Genomic DNA, 25,059 nt, shown 5'->3' with positions numbered 1-25,059 from the left:
CATGCTCCAATATTGCACTTTCTGTTTGTCCATTTTATCCTCTTTCTGCCACCCCCCACCCCTCCCGCCAGCACACACACAGTAGTCTCCTCACACACTGCGAGAGTGTGAGATGGCATAAGGTTGGTGAGTGTGGCAGAAGTGTGAGCTCAGCAGAGCCGGGGGGCCGTGGGAAGCCCTCTGACTGACAGGCCACAGCGGAGCTGCTGACACAGCCTGGCAAACTCCCATCAATCACCCTGAGCAACTGTGCTTCCCAGCACACATCACCTCAGCCTCCCGCATGACTCTGACTTAGAGCTGTACATCATCGCTGGCTGATGTACTCTGCTGTCACTTTGGCCACGAGTAGTGTGATAATGATTTTGATGCTTTGTGCAAATGAGTAAAGGACGTTCTGGAGGTAAAGATGGGAGGCTTAGTACTCGGGAAGAAAGCCTTCACTGCAGTACACTGAAAGAAAATGGTGCGTTTAATTAACATGATTATAACGTGTATGTCATTTACACAAGAATGAAATATCATCACTGTTATATCAAAACTTCATTTATCTATTTTTTACACCATTTGAATGTTTTTCATTCTCCTATGAGGTTGGCATTTTGGAGATTTGGAAATTTTGGAAATATTTCATCACCAGAATAATCTTTTTTTCAGTTTCCTTACTTCTGTCAGCAACTGTGTTGGAATATATTTTAATCATGTGAAAAAATGGTTGTGCAGCATTCAGCAAAAATTAGAGACCACCTTTACTTTATTTAATTTCCAGTTAAAACTGCCTTGAAGTTACAAGTTATTCATTTTTCAACACACTATATTTATTGTTTAACAGAAAACTACATAGAAAAAGAAATCTGCAGGGATATTTTTCCACACTTCCAAAGTTCAGTCTTAGAAGTTGCATTTTTTGCTTTTCACAGTTGAAGTAATTCCAAAACATTGAATTAAGATGGCTGGTCCATTGTTCTGAGAACACCAGCAGCTTCTTTGTTTGATTAGCAAATTTTCTCCTTTATTGTCTATTTCTTTTTCCTACTAATGACTTATTGACAGCTACACATCCTTTCATACTCATAGTGTTGAGTTGTCTTCTTACAGTAGAAGGATAGACACTTTTTTTTTATATCTGCTGCAAGAGTGGAGCTTGAAAAATGAATAGTTTCAATGACTTAATGGTCATTCTGATTGGAAACTGAATACATGATTCATGATCTCCAACATTTGCACAGTACTGTGTACATTTGAATCATGTAAAGTCAATACATCACTATTTTCTGTGTAGGCACTTCATTATATTAGCTTGTCTTTCTCCTGTCGGCTCTATCTTCATTCTAACTCTGAGGCTTTTTCCAGGCTTTTTCTGGGAGACGCTGGATCCTGAGGCTAAGCCTCTTCTCTCTGCCACTCTCTGTCTTTCTGTAGGGCAAATGCAGCATGCTAGAGGAAATACTGAAAAGAGGCCACAGTTCAAAGTGATCCAACACAGCTGCCCCAGGCCCTAATCCCCTCTCCGCAGGCCCTCCTTACCAGCCCAGAGCTGGCTCAGAGTGATTAGAACTGAAGTGGGAATCTGAGTTGGATAGGGAGAGAGAAAAGATAGATAGATAGATAGATAGATAGATAGATAGATAGATAGATAGATAGATCGATCAAGGGAAAATACATTATACAGGCACAAATAGGCAAAGCCTAGCAGAGCTGCTCCGTAAAAAAGTGATGCCTAAAATGTACTTGATTCTAATGCATAGACATAAATCATATATTACATCAACGCATCTTTCAGCTTACTTACTTGTGACTAAAATTAAAGTAATTAAAGTAAACTCATATGTTTTATGCACTATGAACACATATTTGAATCAAGTAACTCGATGCATCCTTTTTATCACTGTAGATTTGAAGGAAAAACTCATCTAAATAATTCAGATATAAATAGGCAGAAGCTAGCAGAACTGGTGTGTGGGAGGCATAATATCTGAGAATAAAGAGAAAATACAGAAAGTGAGAAAACAATGGAAAAATGAGGGGGCGGAGCTTGATTTAGGCACAAAGTAGATTCGGAGTGTTGTGTTATTACACTTCAGCCAAACAATATGCACAAATCTGCCAAATACACCCTGGGAAAGTATGAAAAAGCCTGAGCTTTGGATTAAGGACTGAATAAGAATGTGTGTATGGGCGTCTGGGGGGCATCAAAGATTACATATTGTACCATGAGGCTGGGGGGATGACCTAGCGAAACAAAACATGTATTTGCAATTACAGTAAAAGGGTCATAAATCCTCCATAAGCATTCACCACAGGCCATTCTCTGATTCGCTACGTTCCCCAGAGCTTTGTGTTGCCTCAGCCTGTACAGAGAACGCATGGATGTGGTGCTGACCCCTGGGACCCTGAACCAGGCCAGGACAGTGAGATGGTAGTGATACGGACGGAAGCAGGCTGTGTGTTTCAGGCCCCAGAGGGGTAAAGCTCCCAAAGATGACTAATATGGAGGTCTCAGTTTACCCCAGCTCAGGAAGGGTGAGACTCTACACCAAATAACACAAGAGACTAGTACAACTGCCCATGAAAGGCCACTAATTGCCCACAAAAACTCTAGGGAATCCTAGTGCATCTTGTCGTTGTCCCTCAGGTCCCACAGGAAGCTTTGAGCAAAACTTGCTAGAGTGGGATTAGTATGCTGTTTCATCTTAAGCACATTTGAGGTGTAAATTCACATGGGGCTGATGGGCTCTTTAGGTTCCTTATGTCCAAGAGATTTTTAACCATTTGCACAACATATGCTGACTGTAAGACCCCATTTACAGTAAAGAGGATTGGTGCTAAAGCAGTCTTTCAGTGCAGATAGATGAGAATAATTCCTTTCACTGGCTTCACTATCTGTGGGAGTTCATTCAGCCATATGAACTCCCACAGAGTGGGAACTTAGATTTTTTTTTAAATAAGAGTTTGCTGTGTTATTTAAACACAGTCAAAGTTTCAAGATGTAACATTAAATCAGTAGCCCATTCAGTCCACATATACCAACTAATCTGCAATAAACATTTTTGCCATTTTTTTAGCCATTTTTAATTCATTATGGTTGTGATGTCACAAAAACATACATGAAAATGGAGAATATGGGCCCTTCATTAAGGAATCTTTACATATATGACACTCTGGATATGCAGGAGGTCTTAGACAGATGGCATTACTTAAACTGAGACACTTATCTGCAACTGTGGTTCCCAACTCTGGCCCTGGAGGCCCTCTGTCCTGCACATTTTAGTGTTTTTCCTGCTCCCAACAGATGTTTCAACTAATCAACTCATTAGCAACCCCTTACTGAGCTGTGGTGGGTGGGTTACTGCAGGGAACGCACAAAAAACCTATTTAAAAATCAGGCTACATTCAGACTACATATTGTTGCTTAAAAACTTAGTTATTTACATCATTTCTCTACATATTCCACATTTTAAAAATAAAGCTGCCAAAAAAGGAATTTTTTCCAGTGATACCATAGAAGAACCACTTATTAATGGATGCTTCTTTAAAAAATAAAAAATTCCAGAGGATAAGAAGAGGTTGGAAATGTCCATGTAAAAATGATACACAAACCCACACTACCACTGTCAGTGGACATGGGGGAAAAATAGAGTAGACATGAGCCCTTTAAAGTTTAAATAACCTCTATACTAAAGGTTTTACTTAGTCAAAGCCTTTTGGAGGATTTATTTATTTATTTATTTTAAGTGTTCTACAAAGTTACCATTTTGAAGGTACAAGGTTTTGCTATGACAGTGATGATGTTTATTTAATTCCTTCCTTTCCTGACTTTTGTCAGTCTTTGTAAAGGTCGCTCCACATATTTCAACCCACCAGGTTGAACACTCAGACTGCAATAATACACACAAACACATCAAATCAGTAATCCCTTATGACTCAGAACTAGAGAGTCGAAGATGACACTGGTATTTAAAAACAATCCCTACAGTCACTCGCTCAAATAGACCCCACGTGGCGGGTTGGAAATCACACCCAATATAAATGTCAGCGTTATTAAAAGTTGGAGGCTTTTAGCTGATTGATTTGTGCGTAAATGCGTTGCCGATGTCTCTGCTTGATGGAAGGATTAACAGCGATGGCAGTGATATGGAGCTGCTAGAGTGATCGAGCTTTAGCTATTTTTAAATGTTTATGGCATTAGCACACCTCTAAATGGGCCTGAGCTCACTCTCATAGCTCCAAGCTCCATGCAGAGATGGCGTACTGCAGAATGAATGCACAGGAGATGCCAGGAAAGCCTACCTCCACTGGCACTGAAATCACACAAATAGTTGTAAAAATCTAATACTCCAACTTCACCTCAGAGCTATGAGAATCCTTCACTGTATACTACACATACACTGTAAGTGATACTGATGTAGGGTGATAGAATATGTTTTTGGAATTTTTGCTTCTCTGTTATTGTGTTTTTTTAGACTTTTGGTCACTGTGTTGTGTAATGGTGTTGGGATTAAAAAGAGACTAAGGGCAAACAACTGCTTTGCGATGGTTCCTGCAGCCAGTATAAAAGAATGCGTCGTCTGGTCACTGTAATTTGTGGCTTGCGGGGTGTTGGCTCAGCCCGCTGCTGACTAAAATTGCGAGAGAGCACCACCCGTCACTACAATACCAGTCGCGTCAGGGTTTATTTCAGTTAGCACTGTGGAAAGGGTTTCTCAGTGTCTAAATATTGTCGCTGTCCTGTCAAAACCTTGTAGCTCCATGTTTTGTTGTTGTTGTTGTTGTTTTTTGCCTTTACCCCGTTTTAAACAACATATATAAAGGAGATGTATGGGCAGTCATTTTTAAGGAAACACCAATTTTACCCCATAAATGGCCAGCGCCCGTCGGCAGGCCCAAAATTTTATTACACACTTCTATAACCTCAGAATAGCACAGCCAGTTTGCATTGAAGTCCCTGTAGTTACCAAAGAATGTCATAAACCTGAGATTTTAAGAGGTTAAGTTTTATTTAATTGCAGAATACTGAAAACACTTTCCTCAATGGAGACAGTTTAATCACGTTTCAGAGGACACCAAACCTAGTGTTAAGAACCTCTTCAGAAGGCCACCTAAATAACAACATTATTACCAAAGCAGTGACTTGAACCCCAGTGTCCCGCATACTAGGCTGTAATGTTACACATTATGCTATCTCATTAATATAAACCTGTGAGTGTAACCTGTATTTAAGAGCTATGCTTTTTTTTACAATAACACAAACTTGGTTTAGCAGGTTTTTAGCACTTTTTACTGCTGACTTGTTCAATGTAACTACTGTGCAAAGTGATGCTTTCTTAAAGAAATTATCAGTGCTTTTGTTGGTGGGGTTTCCAGTGCTGTGGGGACGAGTATGTCCATGACAGGTCAGAGTTAAGAGGTAAAATCTCCACAGGTTGTCAGTACTGCACCAGAGGGGGCACCCAAGAGCGATGAAGCTCATCAAACCCTAGCCGAACACTATGTCTATTCCTATTTCTTTATCAATGGCCACATAAAGCACAATTATTATACACGCTGACCAAGAGGGCACTTGTACAATGTAAGGGTAAAAGGCGAGGGCTTAAGCCCCCTCTGGGGTCTAACTGTGCACATGCCTGGTTGTAATGCTACATGCTATATATTTTAAGAATTTATATGATGTTTGACTCTGAGGTCTTCGGTATTCAGCTCCATTTTTGATATTTTATGTGCCAAAATGTCCAAATGCAATGGATACTATATCATTTTTTTGTGTTTGACTCCAACCTTTTTTCTTTCTAAGGATTTTATTTGTAGTTTGTAGTTCAAAACCTGCCATGAAGCCTTCAAACAAAATAAGCCCCAAAATCACAACCTCTAGAATTTCCGAGTAACATCAGGAAAAAAGTCCAGTAATTCAAGCATGAGTGTGTTCAGAGCGTAAACTCGTCCTTGCCCATTTTACCCTGACAGGAGGCACCCAGATGTCTAGTTTTAATCAACGGTTTCCACGAAAGGCAGTAAATGAGAGACCCTCAGAATTAACCGGGGGCGGTATTGACCTTATAGTTTTAAATTCCGATACTTTCATTTTCCTTCATACCTTCATATTTACATAAGTTGACATTGTTACCCATTATACAAATTTAATGGCAATGAATAATTTTATTTGACTGAAGTTAGGAATTTGGAAATCCTGCCCATCCCGTTTTCAGTGACTTGCCCCGCCTGGCTGCTCAAAAAAATCCACACTGCCTGACCATCTCAAACATCTCACTCAAGGGACTGGTGTTTACGTGCAGCGGACTGTGGTATGCTTTCATCTAACTATAACGTGACCTCTCCTTCTTTCTCTGTCTGGCTCTAAACTCAAGTCCAGTGTAAGTCCTGCCCATTTCTGACTTTGCCATCCCAGGGCTCCCTTTGGTCTCTGGCAACCGTGGGAACTGCACGGTCAAGCCTCTAGAGGTGTGACACATGTTCATTCACACATGAGTGCAGCAGAACAGAACATAAACCACACAGCTCCACTTCTGACCTACGCGCTCTCTCATGCTGTGCAGGGTAATTAAAACATAGAGGGGCTGTTACAGTAGACAGCGCTGCAGGGGCTGGAATTATTGAGTGAACAGCATCAATGCTGACAGTAATCAGTCATCAACAGCAGGGTGATGGATGAGGATAAATAATCAAGCTACATTATACACAAACGTTCCGGAAACAATCATTTGATCAGAACTCACACAAATGGGTTTATGTAAGCATGCATGCGCTCGTGTGAAGGCATGCTTAAATCTATTTAGCTCAAAGACCTGAACATGGAAAAAAGAAGGCAGAACAAGTGAGTGTTACTCCCAGATTCCTGGCTTGACAGTAGCTAAAAAGCAGCAAAATCTACAGACATAAGAAAAGCAGCATTATAGACATGAAAGTGTGGTAATAGTTACATTAAACTTTGCATCCATGTATCAAAGAAATGTTAGACTAATAGATACCAAATCCATTCATTTGTTTTTCCACATATTAACTCTGGGTGTTGATATTGGTAGGAACAACTGGATACCATAGAGGATAATACCATCATTTGCACACAGTAGGTCAAGATTTGATTCCCTGTCCAGTCTGAAACTCCACTATTATACTAGTAAGAGTAATCCATGCAATAAAAGATGCCATGGTTGAAGAACGTTTTTGAAATCTTGCTTTGTCTACTTCACTGTTCTGTTTTGCTTCAATAAAAAATTATGTAAACTTTTACTTTACACTAATTTACTTTACACTAAAGTATAAACATTAACACTTTACTTGAACCCTGCTACATAACATCGACATAACCGTGACATAAACATATTATAGCAGACATCAGATGTCAACAGCTGTCATGACAGATGCCATAATAATTCCTGTCATGTCACATGATAAATTACTCTAGTTTACTTTCATGACATAAAACATTACGGCATATGTCATGGTAATTACAGTAATGGTAATATGACATCTGCCATGTCATGTTTATGGCATGGTTACATCAACATCATGAAGGATTCAAGTAAAGTGTTGCTGTATAAACTTTATCAGATAAAACAGACAAAGCTTTCGTTTGGGGACATAATTTGTAGTCAAAAGCTATAAATCGAGGCTCACTCTAAATGGGTGGCACTACCTCCCCCACAACTCATATATACAACAGATGTAACAGAATTGGCAGTTAGCGTTCTCCTCCAAGTATGCTGAGCTGTACAATGGCATTGCCTTAGTGGCAGGTTGATAAAGATGTGGTGGTGCTTCACGTGTCTCAGAGGCAGCAGGTGCTGGTCCGCCCCCTCCCACATGGACAGCACTGTGTATACATATGTAGCAATTGGAAGTCACAATGACTAAATTGGGGGAAAATTTGGGTAAGCAATACTTAGCATATTAGAAAAAATGCATTATAATTCAATTATGATAAGATAGTTTCATTGGCTCTCCCAGTGAAAAAATAATCTAATCCTCTTCTATTTCTTGCTAGTCAGTAGAACAGTATGCGTGTGATTTATAGAACAGATCACATATGACTCTGCATCAAGGGCATGGCTTAGCATGTGGCTATGATTTCTCTTTCATTGTATATAAAGCCATAGTTCTTATATATGCTTATTTCAACCATATACACAGCCATCTCCTCTCTCTCTGGATTACATATCTAGACATTTCCCCATCTCTTGCTGGGGCTGAGGGCAGTGGGTTGTGGTAGAGCATGGAGGGGAGTAGCAGGGAACTTGCTGTGCTCATTGCTTTAACTTCATACTGAGCTAACATGGTTGACAGCATCCTTTCCTGGGATGGGAGTTTGAGGGAGGGGTGGCAGAGGTGGGGGTTGGGTATTGGTGGGATGTAGAAGGAGGGAAGCTGACAGCTACCTTACACCTCACCCTTAACATGCACTACAGTGCGCTGACAGTGCCCCTCTTCTGCTTTTCCTCTCGTGTCATTCCATTTCAGTCACTGCGCTCTTTTAGACCGAGTCATTATTGTAAGCTTATGACAACATACAATGTAAGTGAGGAATGTTTGTATTCAGACTCGTTTGTTTCCTGTAACATCAGCACTTGCGGGGGATTATCTGCAAGCAGTAGACTCTTAGTTTGTGTGTATGTTTTGTTGTCTCTTCCTCTTTATATCAAAGCAGAATAAGGTGTTGTTAGGACAGTAACAACATAGTGCGTCATTTAGGCCTTTGGTATCAGGCACTGTGTATTACAAATGCCGTTAAATTAATAGACCACCATATTTCAGCATAATCTTTGCTTGCCACATTTGGAACATACAGTCAATTACCATGGGCAATGATTTTGATTTGAAAGTAGAAAAAAATAAACAGAAAATCTGTTGAATCAAACCACAGTCATAATAAAAGCCAGTGGGCAGATGCTAAGACACCTTCCCACTGACTGCGAAAAATGGTACCTCAGCATGTGATATCATCTTAAATCTAATTAATATGTCTAATAGTTCCCATTATGTGATTGTTGTAAGAATATCGTAAGTCTATCCAACCTGTTTCTAGACATTTTTCATCCAGTGAAAGTATAATAATGGCAGATACTTTTGCTTGTTTCAAACAATTAAACAGGTTAAGTAATTATAATCAACATGTTTTTACTTGCCACAATATTTTTTGCAGTGTCATAAATGTGTTTTAAGTCAAAAGGTTTTCTGTGTTTATTAAGTGCAGGGAAATTATTATCTGCCATAACCAACTGTATGCTACAGATGTGGCAGGCAGAGATTGGGTTTAAGAAACGGTGGATTATTCCTTTAGGCAGGACTGCAGAAGGTTGTTTTGAGTTGGGCTGCTGAAATTTTAAGTGGCATATTATGCAAAATGAAATGCAAGTTTTTTCTTCATTTGAATTTTTTGGACTATTTGCATTTAACAGAACATGTCACAATGTGCTAGAAAGCGTCAAAAGGCAGCAATATGCATATATTACTGACACATCAAACTGCTGATGCACACTCTGCTCACTCTGATCTCTCTCCTTCTGGATAAACATTATGCAAATGAGCTAAGCAGTGGCCAATCAGATTGTTGATATGTGGCATGGTAATTGACTGTGTCATGCCCGTAGTCAAGCTGCAGGCTGAGATTTAACATTCGAACACACACCGAGTGGGAGAAATAATGGTTGAAAAAAACTCATGCGTTCAAAAAGTGGGAGATGATAATGTTAGATATTTTTTGAAGTTTAAAAAACAATATTAGGCCACTAAGCATTGTGCGGCTACTACAGCTTTTGGAAATATGTAAACAAAACATAAAAAAATACACAATTTCAAATCTCCACCATAAAGCAAGCAGACATATTCATTTATTTTAAAGTTGAGTTTCTTTATTTTGTTTTTATTATTTTTAGCAGTTGCAGTTAAACAATCCTGAAATTCCACATATAAGCATTTAGGTGTACATTCAAAACCTACCCTCATGATTTAACTCATCAGTTATGTATGATGGGCATATATCTTAGGAATTTCCCTAGGAATTTGAAAACTAAATGCTATCTTGCATAGTCAACCTTAGCACTGTTGTAATAATCTAGTCCCTGGGATATTTCAGACATCTGAGTCATTATTAGACTCAGACGGCTTATGAAAGCATAAAAAACACGTTAGTACCATTAGTCTGCAGGTACTTGTTTTTACCTGTGGGGATGTGATTATTTATTAGCAGCAATCTCTTTGTTTGTGCGTATTTTATGTTGAACATCATGGAAAAGCCGTGGATCAGTGACATCATCGCAAGGCACAGCACCAGTGACATCACCACAGGACAGAGAGCCAGGCCCCAGAGAGTCCAGAGCAGTAGTTCATCAAGCCATAAAAGCTATTTTAATCTAAAGGGACACTCTCTGCTAAATGGAATGAAATATACCAGCTTGCTAAGTGTGCCTGAGTACGAGAGTGCATGTGCGTGAGTGACTGAAGTTCAGCTTGCTTCATTAAGCGTCCACTGAAACAAACAGCCATTGCCATATCAGTTTGCGTTTCCACTACACAAACAAACATGCTTTTCCCCCAATTTCCTGCCTTCTTACGTCAGCTTTATTTGCCATATAACTCACAGGGCCTCTGTAGCTGAAATGCAGAGTGGTGCAGAGGCTCTCTCTCAGGAGCTGGATTTAGCCTGAGGTTAAGCGGTGGTACCACATGGAGCATTCGCAGGGCCACACAACTACTTTGCTGGGCATGAGGCTGGTACTTTAAGTCTCTGAGGTTGGGGACTGCACATAGCATGCATTCCAAGCATTTAACTAATAGGGCAAAGACACAAGCATAAGTTTCAAATGTTCCCTCGAAAATGGGGAAATTTTTGCTTCTAATAGAAAGATACGCCATTACAGTCACTATACCAGAAAACATTTTTTCTTTCTCAGATACTTCAGCAGAGTAGAATAACTGAATTTTACATGGTTTGGACCAGAGGTTGGGCCTCATTCACCAATATCTTCCTATGTTTTTTCTTTAGTTTGTTCTTAAGAAAGGTTCTAAGAAAAAGTCTACATCGCATTCATGACCCCAAACCCCAAATAAGAAAACACTGGTGAATGTCAGAAACTGTGTAAGAAGAAATTTATTTTTAATGTCGCCGAATGAGGCCCGTTGATAGTAGCCTAACTAGTTACATTTAATCAGTTACATATCGTCGCTGTCCAAAGAAAAACTGTATCTCTATTTTATTGATTTTTACTTTTCTACATCACTTGAGCTCAGTAGCTGCCTTTTATATTGTCAGAAAATTTCATGATGAATGAACCAATAGAACTGCTTCAAAACTGCATGGAATAAAATGCGTTTACATTAACTGACATTGAAAGTAAAAAATGTTTTTGCCCTCTGCTGTAAACTTAACTTAAATTTTGTAGATAATTGTAATAACTCCATAGCATGTTTAAGAAATGTTTTTGCATGTTAGTTTTAGGCTATGCATTCTCTAGCCTTTGTTGCACTCAGTTAATTTTGCTAAGGACTCTTACTGTAGAGGGCAGAGCTATAAACCACCCTGGGGGGAAGTGTCTGGGTGAGTGTGCATGTTGAAGAGAGAGGGAGACAAGAGACGTGAGCAGAGTCAGAGAGCGAAATGTTAGAGGAAAGCCTTGCTTATGTATGCCATAGCTGTGGCCAACAACAGCAAGAAAATAAAGCACCATGACTTGTGTGAAAGCTGGGTCTCTTTTAATAGCAGTAAATGCTACAATACTTTTACTTGTACTTAAACATAACTGTGAGAAAAAGGATCTATGGTTTGTAGTGTAATATCCTCTAGTGCATCACGCAGCCTCGTCTGTTTGACAGAATCCACGATTTTCTTGTTTTTTTTCCATTAATGTTCTACCACTGCAATTCTCAGCATGCATTGTACAAATACATCATACAACTATTGGGTCTCCCCACCACAGCGACAATGAAATGCACTGCTGCAAAGGCATCATCATCACAAGACACAGCACCATGTACAACCAAAACCAAATCACATACAATGGTATTTGGCTTTGGTTGTACATTCTCTACTTAGAGTCACTATTATCAGTCATGTGTATTATTTTGAATGTAGGGATATATAGCATGGTGATCATGTGATCATGGTGAATCACTGCTGTGTTTTGTGTATCTGTGAGGGCAGTTGTTCCCAACCCTCTTAAAAATGAAAGTGTCAGAAAGGATTCTTAGGAGCACTCCCATAGAAGAACAACTTTTGGTTCCCTTCCCTTGTATAGCGCTCTGAATGCAGGACTATATTGCTTTATGGGGGTTATTCAGTTCAGAAGGGTCTGTGGAACTCTATTTTTGAGGCAAGATTAGGCTTTTATAACAAAAGCTTTCATTTCAAGAGAGAGTTATCTTGAATAATCAGGGTTAGAACTGTTGTGACTGTGCAGGTTAGTGCTTGCATTGTAGTATATGTGGGTGTTTGTGTGACTCTTTTCATCTGTGTCAGTCTTGTCTGTCTGGTACAAGCTGTTATGTGGTGCCACTGTTTCATCATTGTTGTTGACAGGTCACGCATTTGGTTTGGTTATCTAACACATTAATACACAATCAGCAACCTCATACATTAACTGTGGAACTACGCTTTTGTAGATAGATTTGGCTAATATTAGTGAATCCAGTTGGTGGTAATAATGGGTCATGTTTCATAGAGACCAGGATAATGAGGTTTCATTGACTCTGGCTCACGTACTGATTTCCTGTAAACAGTCCATTGATAATATAATTCCCATTCAGCCCCTGGATTATTACACAACCCTCCTGTGACACAATTTCTGTTTCCCCCCAAATGAACCACTGAAAGCGCAGGGTGAGTCAGACGGCAGAACAGGAATGAGCGAGTTTGTGTATGTGTGTGTCAGCCTGCAGGTAAGGGTAGGGCGTGCTTCAAGGCCTATGAGTTTCCACTTCAGAAAAAAAGGGGAGGGGAGGTTTTCTTTTGAGTCAAGGAAATGAACAGGTACCTTCATCAGCCAATTACATATTGAGAAAGAAAGTGACGGAGAGATAGAGGAAGGGTTGTGAGACGAAAGAGAAAGAGTGAGTGAGAGGGAGAGAGTTAATGAAAGCCAGGGAGAGAAGCGTGAAGGATGTTCTCTGGCAGAAACACGCATGCGGTGTGTACGGCGTGAGCATGGCTGTGAGGGCGCTGAAAGACTCTCTTGTTCCCATTTATGTGCAGTTCTCCCGGGACAAGTACATCATGGATGGAGCTCCTGAGAAGCTGCGCAGAGAGTTGGAGGAGGAACTGAAGCAGTGCAGTGAAGAACCGCGGAGCCACGCCTGGTACCACGGAGCCATCCCTAGACAGGTACGCTCACACGGGGTATGAAGCGGAGAGGGGCTGAATCAAAGCTCTGGACGAATTGAGAGATGATCAGCTAGATATCATAGTGGACAACTGTTGTGTGTTGTGTATGTGAAAGAATATGTAAAAATTAAGGTGTCATAAAAGGTTCTTTGGAGCAATATCATAGAAGAACCACTTCTGGTTCCTTACAGCACCTTTCAGTGAATGGTTCTTTAAAGTTTTGTAAGTAAAATGTGCATCTGAGAAGAGTCTTTCTAAAGTTTAAAGAACCTTCACATTAGCAGTGGACAATGTGATATTTAGAGTTATCATGTTAAATTATTTCTCTGAGAACATAGTAAATATCATCACACTGACCAAGGGCATGCTTCATTACAAAGACAGCATAACTGGTCCTGTTTAATTGGATTCAGCACAGTTCAGTAAATGAACAATGTCACATAGTGTCATTGATGCGAAGCACTGCTCTCCTGAAGCACCATAAGCTATTTTAGTGATAACAGGGGACGCCCCCTTGTGGAGAATTTTCAGCCTGCTAAATGTGAGTGAGTGAGTGGGTTCCAAGCCAGGTCCATGAGGTGGTTTGTATCTAAATTATGTCAAGCTACTAGCTCTTTCTTGTCTCTTCCAACTTATTAAACCTCACAAAAACGAAACATCGTGATGCATGTTGTGTATCGAAAATGTTGAAAAGTATTGTGGTGTTATATTTTTGCTATATCGCCCACCTCTAATCCACATAATATAAATGGTATCCAAAGTAAACGTTTTTCCTATAACCATACGGCCAACCTAAGAACCATTTAGGAGCTGTCTTTAGGAGTGTAATCCTGGATATTTTGGTGTTATCTGTCAATGAAGTCAATGAATAACAAGTCTTAAGGTTAGTAACTGAATAATAGGGGTTCAAGGGGTTAAGCCCATCCTAATTTGAAGTGGGTGCGCTAAATCAGGGAAAACACTGAAATATGTCAGACAGAGCTACTCTGCTGAAGAAGAACTCGCACTATCCCTCAACTGAAGGTGATGGGCTATGTCTGTAAGCCAGTGTTGACTTTCACTGCCATGTTTTGTGCTTAACTAGTTTTCTTTCTGCTTGTTTGGAGCGACACTGCACTGCTCTGGAGTCATGCCTCCACTCTGGCAGAGGAACATTCACTCTCTTTGTGGAAAATGATAATGAAATAAAGACATGTGGCTGTGTTTGCTGCAGCTCATCCTTGACACAATTTCAGTGCAGCAGTCTCCTGCTATGGAAGGTACACACAAGCTATTAAAAACCTCTGACTTTAGTTATACTTTTCTGCTGCTGTTAATTTAGTTGAAGGGTACATCACCCACAGAGGCTGCGCTGTTACCTGGTTAAGCCGGAAGACCAGGATTCAGTTCCTGATACGAGCAACTGCCGCATTACACTCTTGTGGTTCATGTGGCAACAAAGTGAGTTAAGTTAGCAGTATCTGAACATTAGTCAGTTCACAGGAGCTAAACCTGCTATTGTTGGCATTTTAAAGAACATGTCATAATTTTTCCACCTTTTATAGAAAAAGTAAGAAACATCAGAACCTTTATGTTCTGTCTGGGGTCCCTAGACCAGCTTTACTCTAACTGGCTTTTCTTAATTTTCTTAGAACTGTGATTTCAGCTTGTTGCAGTTATTTACTAAATGATAATGTTCTGTGGCAACAAAACAAATGTTTATATAACATACAAACCATGACATACTTCAATATTTACTCATTGTAACAATGTTTTGTTAATTCCGTGCAATAATGTTTTTTAACCTGTTATGGCCAACATTTTCTGAATGTTGCTGTTGCATGTAGGGATGCATTAATACCTTTTTTATGACTGACTACGTGTACATGTTTTTAAGCACTTGAAGATATTGATACAACACAGCCCCTACAGACAGCTCATTTTACAAAGACACTTTTTAAGAAATCACTATTATAAAGTTTACACTTTGCAGTTCTATTTAGTCAAACAAAGTAGAATTGGTATATATGGACTTCTATACTATAAATGGGCTACAATTGCACAGTGTATTCACAGTGGCAAAATGCCAAGGCAGAATGTTTAAGTGACCAGTGGTTTGGTCTGACTGCCATGGGGTCAGCAGCACTTTGCTGCACAAGCAGACCCTCTTTCACTTCAGCTTGAGTATTTGTGCACACTAGTTATACATCACATGGTATCAGATGTTATCAGATGTTGGTATCAGTGCATTTTTATGAGTACGAGTAAATGAGCATCGGACTGATATCAAGTATCAGTCCGATACTTGATATCAGTATCAGTATCGATGCATCCCTAGTTATGTGTGTTTGATATGTAAAGAACATGATCTAACAAAGACAAAGATTTGTAAATGTTTTATTTACCGTGTGCCATAAACTACCATTTTAAACAAGAAAACGCATAAATAGGACTGCAAAAAGGAAGTCTGTGCATGTTTTATATAGTGATAGGAAACATCGTAACACAGAGAATGCTCTGGTTCTGCTTGCTGAAATTGATAAAAATGATTTTACCATTGCACGTGGTGTAGCTCGTGTAGCTGGTGTAAGCGGGAGATTTAAATGAGCAGCTTTCTTTTGTTTTAGGCACAATACTGGGCCGGTCAGGTTCATGTGTTAATAGTGTTTTCCAAAAAAGGAGGGGAAGTAGTAAGACTTTAATCATTTGCTGTGTACTGGGTTTTAATTATATTCAAAAATAAATGAATAGGCTAAATTACTCATACAGCATTTGAGTCAACCTCAAACAATGAGGAACTAAAGGCGAACTCAAAACTTTAGGATTAAGGTGTAAGATGAGCTGGCTGCAAAAGAGTCTGTTACACTGCATATCCACACCAGGCCTCATTTAGAGCCATTCCAAAAAAATGAAAAAAAGAGATTGAGAGAAACATAGCAGATGGGGGTGCTGTGCCCAATCTCTGCTCTTTCCCACGCTTACAGGACTTGACTTCGAGCCATGAACATGGAGATCAATCATTCACTATGCTCATTAGAGCCAGCTCTCATTGGTCAGTGCTGAAAAACTGTCATCAGACATTAAGACATATAGTATCAGTGTAACACTATAGCATATATCATATGATGGCCAGGAACTAGTACCTTTGTGCACCCTCATGTCTGTTGCTTACACAGTAAACATACATGTACTAAATTGTGGGCATGAACATGGAACCAGCTAACCCCCCTAAAGAGACGGCTCACTGAATTATAAAATTTACATTTACAATTTTACCCTCACCCCAAATGTAGTTAATCGTCCAAGACAGTTTAGCATCCACAGTTTGCTTCTTCAGTTTGCACTGGAGCTAAAGGCTAATATAACAAAAGTCTACCTCACCTAGATTTTGGGTTACATACACTTCCATTGCTTTTATACTACATTAGCCTCATAGTCACTAAAAAAGATTTTGGGTGTCATGGACTTCCATTACTTTGATGCTTCATTAGTCTGGTATCTTTATACTATCTAATAACTAAAAGAAATTTCAGACACCAAGCATGTCTTGGCTGGTCAGCTATAATTGAGAAAAGGAGAACATTTTGTCATTTTGATTTTTCAGTGAACCATTGTTTTAAATGCCAAGGGTCCTTATGTGGGCCCCCATTTCAATTCCTCTAATATTAGTTTCATAGTAGTTACCTAATAATTTGTACTGGTTACCAGTTAATAATAAGCCTGAGGTTTGAGTTAAACTTCCACTTACATTTTGAGGCCTCTGAATGTTATGCTCATGGAGATGCTTCTCTGAGTGCCGCGTCAGTCAGCAGTGTGTAAATGAAGCTCTGAGCATGAAACACACCCTATGATTACGCATTATTCACCACACAAAGCCCCCAGCACGTGGGCCACAGCAAAGGTCACATTTAGCCACAATATCAGGCTACTTTCAACAGGAACAAGTCAGACCTGCTCAGCCAAAGTTGATAAAACAAACGACAGACAAGGAAAAAGGCAGCCAGACGTTCACTGAGTCTGTTGCCCTTTCTGTGAACGGCGCGGATAATCATTTGTGATTGATTTCGAAATTTGAAGCTTGGAATTTCCTGGGAATGTTGCATCCCCTCTGTTGACAAGGGTGATTTTCAGCATAACTTAAATATTGCGTGATATCAGGCAGGTAACAACCTGCATTATGAATCCTCTACAGAAGTGAACAAAACCACATAGCGCAGATAAATCAGTGCAAAACAAATCAGTGTCCCCCATCCACACTAAACTGCACTGAGAAACTAGAATATTCATCATGCTTAAATGATCTCAAATCATTATTGAACGTCTTAAAACATCTAGAATTACACTATCTAAAGCAGTATTATGATGTATGACAAATTAGGAATGGACTTTTTGTCTACACAGCTGCTGGAGTTCAAAGCATTAAATGGGTTTCTTCAAGCAGTTTTAATGTGAATATACTATAAGCATGATATGGGCCTGTTCTGAGACATTGATACTTCTGTAGACACTGACCTCATGTATGTCACCCCTTTCTGGCCTTAGTCCATAAATGATGTCTGAGAACAGCTGCTATGCGCAACCTCACAGCAGAGATCTTGGCCACACTTGATAATTCAGTTGATGTCTAACACAGCTAAGCTTGACAGAAAAGTTTGATTCTTTTAATAATAAAGACTAAATTAAAGAAGTGACAGAGATTATTTGAAAGCCAAAACAGTGACCTGCATGCCCTGCCTCACATACAAGCTTAAAGGTCAACTATGTTAAATCCTTCAATAATGGCATAATTGTTTCCTTTGTTGAAAACCAATCAAGTCCAGCAGCACTACATACTTGTTTTGTGGCCAGGTAGTGCTTTTGGCCTTGGACAAAAGTCAAAGACCACCCCATATTTATTTAATTTCCAGTCAAAAGTCTTTAAGTCAGAAATACTTCCTTGAAACTTGTTCTAACTTGTACTTAATGGCTGTTTTGACTGGAAATGAAATAAATGATTGGTGGACTTCTGTACAGTACTGTATATTAAGCCTTTGGTATCAAAAAATACCAATGAATACCATATCAATACCACTGATTCTTCATTGATATCAATGAACTGTCATTTATAATGGCAGAGGCTCTTATATGTATTTAGAAATGTGCATTACTTAATCAAATACATACATACATCATACACATCATCTAAACTGCTTATCCTTCTGGGTCGCGGTGGGGTGCTGGAGCCAGCTGGAGCCATCGCAGGGCAGACAGACAGACAGACATACACAATCACACACACTCACACCTAGGGGCAATTCAGCATGTCCAATTGGCCTGACTGCATGTTTTTGGACTGTGGGAGGAAACCCACGCAGACATGGGGAGAACATGCAAACTCCACACAGAAATGACCCTGGTCGCCCGGCCAGGAATCGAACCCAGGCCCTTCTTGCTGTGAGGCGACAGCGCTACCCACTGCGCCACCGTGCCGCCCCACTTAATCAAATACAATATCAAGAAAATTCTTGCGATAAATTATGGTGTTAATAGTTTTTTTTATCAGTGTATTTAGAGCAGGAAAAACATGAAAATGTAAAGCTACTGCATGATAAGCAGTGCTAATCACTGGCTTTACAAAAATATGTTTGTCCAACATTCCTCTCCATGTACAATTGTTCATCAGGTGGCTGAGAACCTGGTGCAGCGAGATGGTGACTTCCTGATCCGAGACTCATTATCCAGCCCCGGGAACTACGTCCTGACCTGCCAGTGGAAGAACAGCCCGCAGCACTTCAAAATCAACAAGGAGGTGGTGGCCATGAACGAGGCCTACTCACGCGTGCAGTATCTGTTCGAGAAGGATGGTTTTGACAGTGTTCCCGCTCTGGTCAGATACTACGTTGGCAATCGTCAGCCGGTCTCTGAGGTAGTGGGGGCTATCATCTTTCAGCCCATCAACAGAGCCTTGCCGCTCAGGTGCCTGGAGGAGAAGTATGGAGTTGGGTCTATACGTGTGGAGGCTGGCCAGAGAGAGAGGAAGAACCAGAGTTCCAAGCGACTGAGCTTGAACATCATGAACGGGCACGTCCCCGATCACACCCTTGGACGTGGGAACCTCCTCAGGTGAGGAACAAGTTCAGAGCATTTTGTCGTCCGTGTCCCCGTCATACCAGTTATTAGAGGTGTGAAAATCCCCAAGGTGCATCGGTGTATTAAGGTAGTTGATGTATTGTTTCTGTGCATTGTGATGTAGCAAATTTGAAGGTGGCAAACTCCAGGAATGTTAAAGCCATTACACACTGAACACAACGTGAACAAACAAAACTATTAATTCAGATGAGCTTTATCCCAGCATCAAAACTACGCACACCAGAACAAAATCTAATAAATGAAAGAATGTCTTCAAGTGACCAAAAGCCATCCCAAAAGACATGCTCACAGTGATATCGGGAAGGCTACTTTCCATTTTACAAAGGTGAAAAGACAACTGAGAGTTTCATCTCTTCATTCAGGAGACTTAGAGCTTTCACAGATAGATCAGATGTCTGTAACTCAGTTTGAGCTGCTTTTGGAGATGCAATTACAAACGTGGCGAAGAAGAAAACAAACTAATCCTCTTGATGTTTTGTCAAAGTTTTAGTTGCCAATCTGTCATCATGGTTGTTACAATGCCAACACCAGAAACAACAGTGATTTGTTGAGTGAGTTCATGTCGCTTGCGAAAATCAAATGGAGTGTGAATTAATTAATGACACATGTTTGCTGTCTGAAAGATCACATTTCCAAAAGAACCATAATCAAACAGAAACACTGTGAGGTCAGATATTTATACCCCTAACCATACCCAGAAACACCAATGAATGCAAAGAAATAGGAGTTTGGGAACTGTAGTGTAGGTGTGATGTTTATAGGGCCCATGTCAGGGAAAACTGAATTTTCCTCACTTTTCTGAAATAAGAGGATTTGATGTTGTATGTAAACAAGTTTCAAAACATATTGTTCACTCCTCAGTTCACATGACTGATATATGAAAACTAAGCTGCAAATTGAATTCACTGTTCTTGTGATGTCACAAAAACCAACACATTTACATACAACACAATTTACAATACAGTGCAGCCAATCAGAACAGAAATCATGTACATGCCATTGCTGTCATATGTTCAAAATGGTAACTTTACAGGAGAATAAAAAACATTATTAACTTGAAATGGAAGTCAATATTACAAGGTTTTTCCATGTAATTTTGGACCATTTCTGTCAGTCCATTCATCACGAAAATATGTTTATCAATATATAAATTATATATATTTCCATGAGACATGTGTGTGTGTGACAGTGAGAAAATATCAGTCTTAAAGACCCAGTACCAAAAACAGCCTGCCACAAAAGAGTATAGTATAGAGTATAGTGCTCTTGAGTTGTGAAGGTTTTTGGTACATAAGCCACACAATTGTGATTAGTGGACCTCTGGGAAAGAAGATTAAATGTAGGATGTAATATAATACAGGGGGAGGAATTACAAGAAGTGAACACAAACTGTTTCAAAATCTGTTTCATTCTATGATGAAAGCATATGTGATCTCAAAATGTTTTGTTTTAATGTTAAGCCAAGAGAGATAAAAAAAAATCTTGTGGCTAAGGAGGGGATAGCCCGTATGAGTATGTGTGTCAGTGAGCGAAGCTGAAGAGAAAGAAAACCAACATGATGCAAAATGCCAAAACAAACCTTGACAAAAAATGGCCCAACAAAATTAAAGGCTTCTTTTCAACAGACGACACACACATACACAGCGTATAAAATTACTACTATGTTGTGCGGCAGCTTCTCCAAAGCTGTTCAGACGAGAGTTTAACTGTCCCATCTCTGTCCTTCACAGCACCAAAGACAAGTGCGGGAGCCAGCCGGCGTGTTTGAACCATGTTCAGGAGCGGAGAGGACCGCTGAAGACCCATCAGTCCGAAAGCTTCCTTCCGCTGGGTGAGCACTCTAACGTCCGCTTTCATCCTCACTGATGCACTGTCACGCTCCCTCTCTGACAGTCTGCTGCACTGACAGCCTTGAAAACCCACTATTTTCCTTCTTGCATGTACCTCAGCAAAAGTCTTTTCTCAAAGTCAACGTGGCATCCTTACTTTGAAGTTCACTTTCGGTTGTCGAGAATCTGATGTGTGAAGTGAGGCGTGGAATTGGAATGCTAAGTAATTGTTTTGAGGAGGAAGGTTATGCGGGATGATCTAGAATATGGAAAAGCAGAAGAAATGTTTCACGTTCATGTCATTCCAATTGACAGGGCTGGAGATTGGGAAATCATTTGTAGCTTAGCATTAGGTGTCCAAGCTGAAAGCTGTAATTTTTGCCTTTTTTGTTCTCAGCACATCAGATTGAATACATCTCTCTTAGTTCAGAGTGTCTAGAGTGTCTTCAGTGTCTATAAAAGCTGTCAGTTCTAATGAATTTATAAATAATGATATCATCAATAATTCATGCATCTTCTTTGGTTTCCAGGCTCCAGGCCTCAAGCTCAGACCCACCATATGGAGACCCAGTCATGCTCCAAGTCTTCTGTGTTCAGGACTGGCAGTGAGCCTGCCCTTAGTCCAACGGTTCCTCGCAGGATGGCCTTCGACTCCCAGCCGGGTGAGGCCATCCGGGGCTCCGACAGCCAGCTCTGCCCCAAGCCGCCCCCTAAACCCAGCAAAGTGCCCTCCGCAAGACTTCCCCGCTCTCCGTGCCTGCAGCCCCTGGCCCCTGTACCTCCAGTGAAGCCCCAGAAGCAGCGGCATTTGCCCCTCCAACAGCAGCAGCCGGTCAGCCTGGCTAGCCCGGAGATGAACTACTGCAAACTGAGCCCCTGTAGCCCTGCTGAATGGGAAATGATTAGTGGCCCGCAGGCAAACGCTAATGGCTACGTGGAACGGTTGAAGACGGACGAGGAGAAAAGCACATGTGGCGGGACCACCAAGCTGGATCGCAGCTCCTACCATCACGCTATAGAGGCCCTGGAGAATGGCAGTGAGGAGGAAGATGAGGAGGAGGACAAAGAGCAAAGACAAGCAGAACAAGAGGAACCTGAAAAAGACAAGGTTAAAGGCTTCAGGAGGCCTGTATTTGAGACAGTTTCTGCATTCAGGCCAGGGGACACTGACTTTAGGCTTCTGCCGGCAGAGAATAAGCCACTGGAGATGGCTGTGCTGAAAAAGGCCAAAGAACTGGTGGTCAGTCAGGACCCTAAGACCATTGCCAAGCACATCCTGCAAGCTGACTGTGAGGTATGCTTACAATACAACATCACTGTTTGTATTTAATTGTCCACTTGCCCCACTGGAAGTAAAAAATGTTATAGGAATGGTCAAAAAAAAACCCCAAAAAAAAACACACATTTTAAATGATCCCCATATGTAGTTGATCAGCCAAGACATGTTTGCAGTGCTTCTTTAATATTAAACTGGAGCTACTGTTGCTAACAAACACTAGACGTCAAGTCACCCAAATCTTTTCCATTAAAACATTCTCAAAAACGAGTAGACTCGTCAGTGTGGTTTAGAACACAGTATGACTTACTGTGAGCTGTAAATAAACAGCTGAACATACGGATTCAGAATTCCGCACAACACCTCTTGACTGCCCTCAGCATTCAGATACACAGTGATGTTCTGCTGACCTTTATAGTTCACAGTAAGTCATACTGTGCTTTAAAAGCCTGTGCGACCTTAATGAAGATCTGGATGCTGATCGACTTCATCTGGCTAAGTGGAAAATTGCATAAATTAGATTTTTTTGCCATACCCACCAATTAGTACTTAAGTGGTTTCTGACACTGTATGACTTACTGTTATGTACAAAACCAGACAACAGTACAGACAAAATCCAGGCTTCAAGACTGCTAATACTGTTTTTAGCTATGCTGCATACTTTTGTCTATTTTAATAGAATACTGTCATACAGTGTCATGCACATTAGCCTTCACAAGAGCAATACTAGAGCTACAAGACTCAACAAGGAATCTTCAGACACCAAACATGTTTTGGCAGGTGGACCACATTTGGGGATGGAGAAAAAAAATCAACGCAAATTTAATTTGTTCGCCGAAATGGTCACATTTTCTGGCGAGTGGTTAATATAACCACATCTCAAACAAACGGATGTGTTGCCTTTTGGTGGAATCTGTTGGGGGCAACGTTACTAAGTAAATGCTAGACTCGTACAGTAAAAACCTTGGGTTGGTTTATAAAGACATTCCACAAAACCATGGTTTTCCATGCAACTTCTAATGAAACGGCAAAGGATAAACCACCCATCCACACCCACAGGCTGACTACAATCAGTAGTGACAGGTCCATAATTAGCATTTCCATGTGACTCTTGCTTGTTCAGACAGTAAGTTAGAGACTGGTTCTTCCTGCCAGCCTGGTGGAGACCTGGAGGCAGGGTCGAGGTGTTTAGCTGTGTCAGACAACATGAGCTAAATGTAGAGAATGAATCCAATTAGGTCAGGATCACAAACTGGACTGGGTGTCTTATTTGAGAGGAAAATGATCTGTTCTAGACGCATTTAAGTCTCAGTAAAGGCACAAGGCTGTTTGTTTGGATATTTGTAAATTAGATCACAGACTGGCTATTTATATCAGCCTCCAGACTAACTATATGAATGAGAAAACAGCATGATGGAATCTACCCCATAATATCTCTGTAAACATGGTTTAGTAACATTAAGCTTCCTTCTTCGTTTCTATTTAATGCAAGAACATTCAGTGCTAAGTGGTGGCTGTGCATTTTCTAGGTTGCCAGGATACTGAACGTTTCCGATGAGATGAAAGGTCAGATGGGTGTGACCTCTGGGTTGGAGCTGGTGACCCTTCCGCATGGAAGACAACTCCGCCAGGATCTCATGGAAAGGTAAACAGCACCCTGTCAGTTTCCCTCACAGCTGATGCACACTGATGACCTACACTGTAGACATAGGCATACATGTGTATTTGGTCACCTACAAGTTAGCAAAGAGTGAATACTGTAATCCAGAACACCTGTGGTGCTGTATAATACTTTCCAGTCAGCTTGACAGTGGTCATTTTTAAATGTGTGGCTGCTGGACAGTAATCTTAAGTGCAAACTGCAACAGTATAGCATAGATACATAGAGCAATTTTTCAGAATTTTGGTATAAGTAAATGGTTACAAAGCCATTTAGATTATTCATTCATTGATGTAAAATGCTCCATTTTAGGGTCAGAATTCTTTAGAACTGTGGTTATAGGAACAGGACGTCCAAGTTTAAAGCTGCACTGTGTAAGTTTTGGGGATTTGGAGACCTCTGTGGTGGAAATAAGTAATTGCATGCAACATGAACATTTTGTAACGTGGGTTGTGCTTTGGACCCCGAGAGCAGATAAACCTGATGATTGCGAGTACATTGAAAGAGAATTTAAAGAGATCTCAGTCAAAACTTGCTGAAGTTTGATGTCTTCCGAGGAGGACTACTATTGTCATGACATCTTCATCAGTGTAGTGCAGATTTTGTTTAAGACCAAAATATTGAGCTGAACCTACTTTTTGAGCTTGCGCATGTGACGTTAATACGCAAGATGTATGACGAGGTCTGAAAAAAAAAATCCTGGGTAATACTACACACTGCCTCTGACTTTTAAATGATTATTTCAGGCTTAACAAGGTGACTGACAGCAGGGCACACACACCTCATTTTAGTTTGTTCTTTTTCTCCTTACTCCATAATGCTACTACTTTCAGTTTTAACCAAAAAATACATATTGCTG

The 25,059-nt window shown here is 40.4% G+C and overlaps 1 protein-coding gene across 4 annotated transcripts in view; it reads left to right on the top strand.

Moving 5' to 3' along the window:
- bcar3 (BCAR3 adaptor protein, NSP family member) overlaps positions 1-25,059 on the top strand; it is an 80,065-nt gene that overhangs the window by 50,552 nt on the left and 4,454 nt on the right. For all 4 annotated transcript variants that reach the window (XM_036579180.1, XM_036579182.1, XM_036579183.1 and 1 more), the window contains 5 exons: positions 13,199-13,327; positions 18,969-19,408; positions 21,166-21,266; positions 21,795-22,558; positions 24,070-24,185. In XM_036579180.1, the coding sequence (XP_036435073.1) occupies positions 13,199-13,327; positions 18,969-19,408; positions 21,166-21,266; positions 21,795-22,558; positions 24,070-24,185 (1,550 nt within the window). The remainder of the gene's footprint in view (positions 1-13,198; positions 13,328-18,968; positions 19,409-21,165; positions 21,267-21,794; positions 22,559-24,069; positions 24,186-25,059) is intronic.

The sequence above is a fragment of the Colossoma macropomum genome, unplaced genomic scaffold (genome assembly GCF_904425465.1).
Source record: "Colossoma macropomum unplaced genomic scaffold, Colossoma_macropomum, whole genome shotgun sequence".
Classification (NCBI taxonomy): Eukaryota; Metazoa; Chordata; class Actinopteri; order Characiformes; family Serrasalmidae; genus Colossoma; species Colossoma macropomum.
This window is presented reverse-complemented; position numbering and strand designations above follow the sequence as displayed.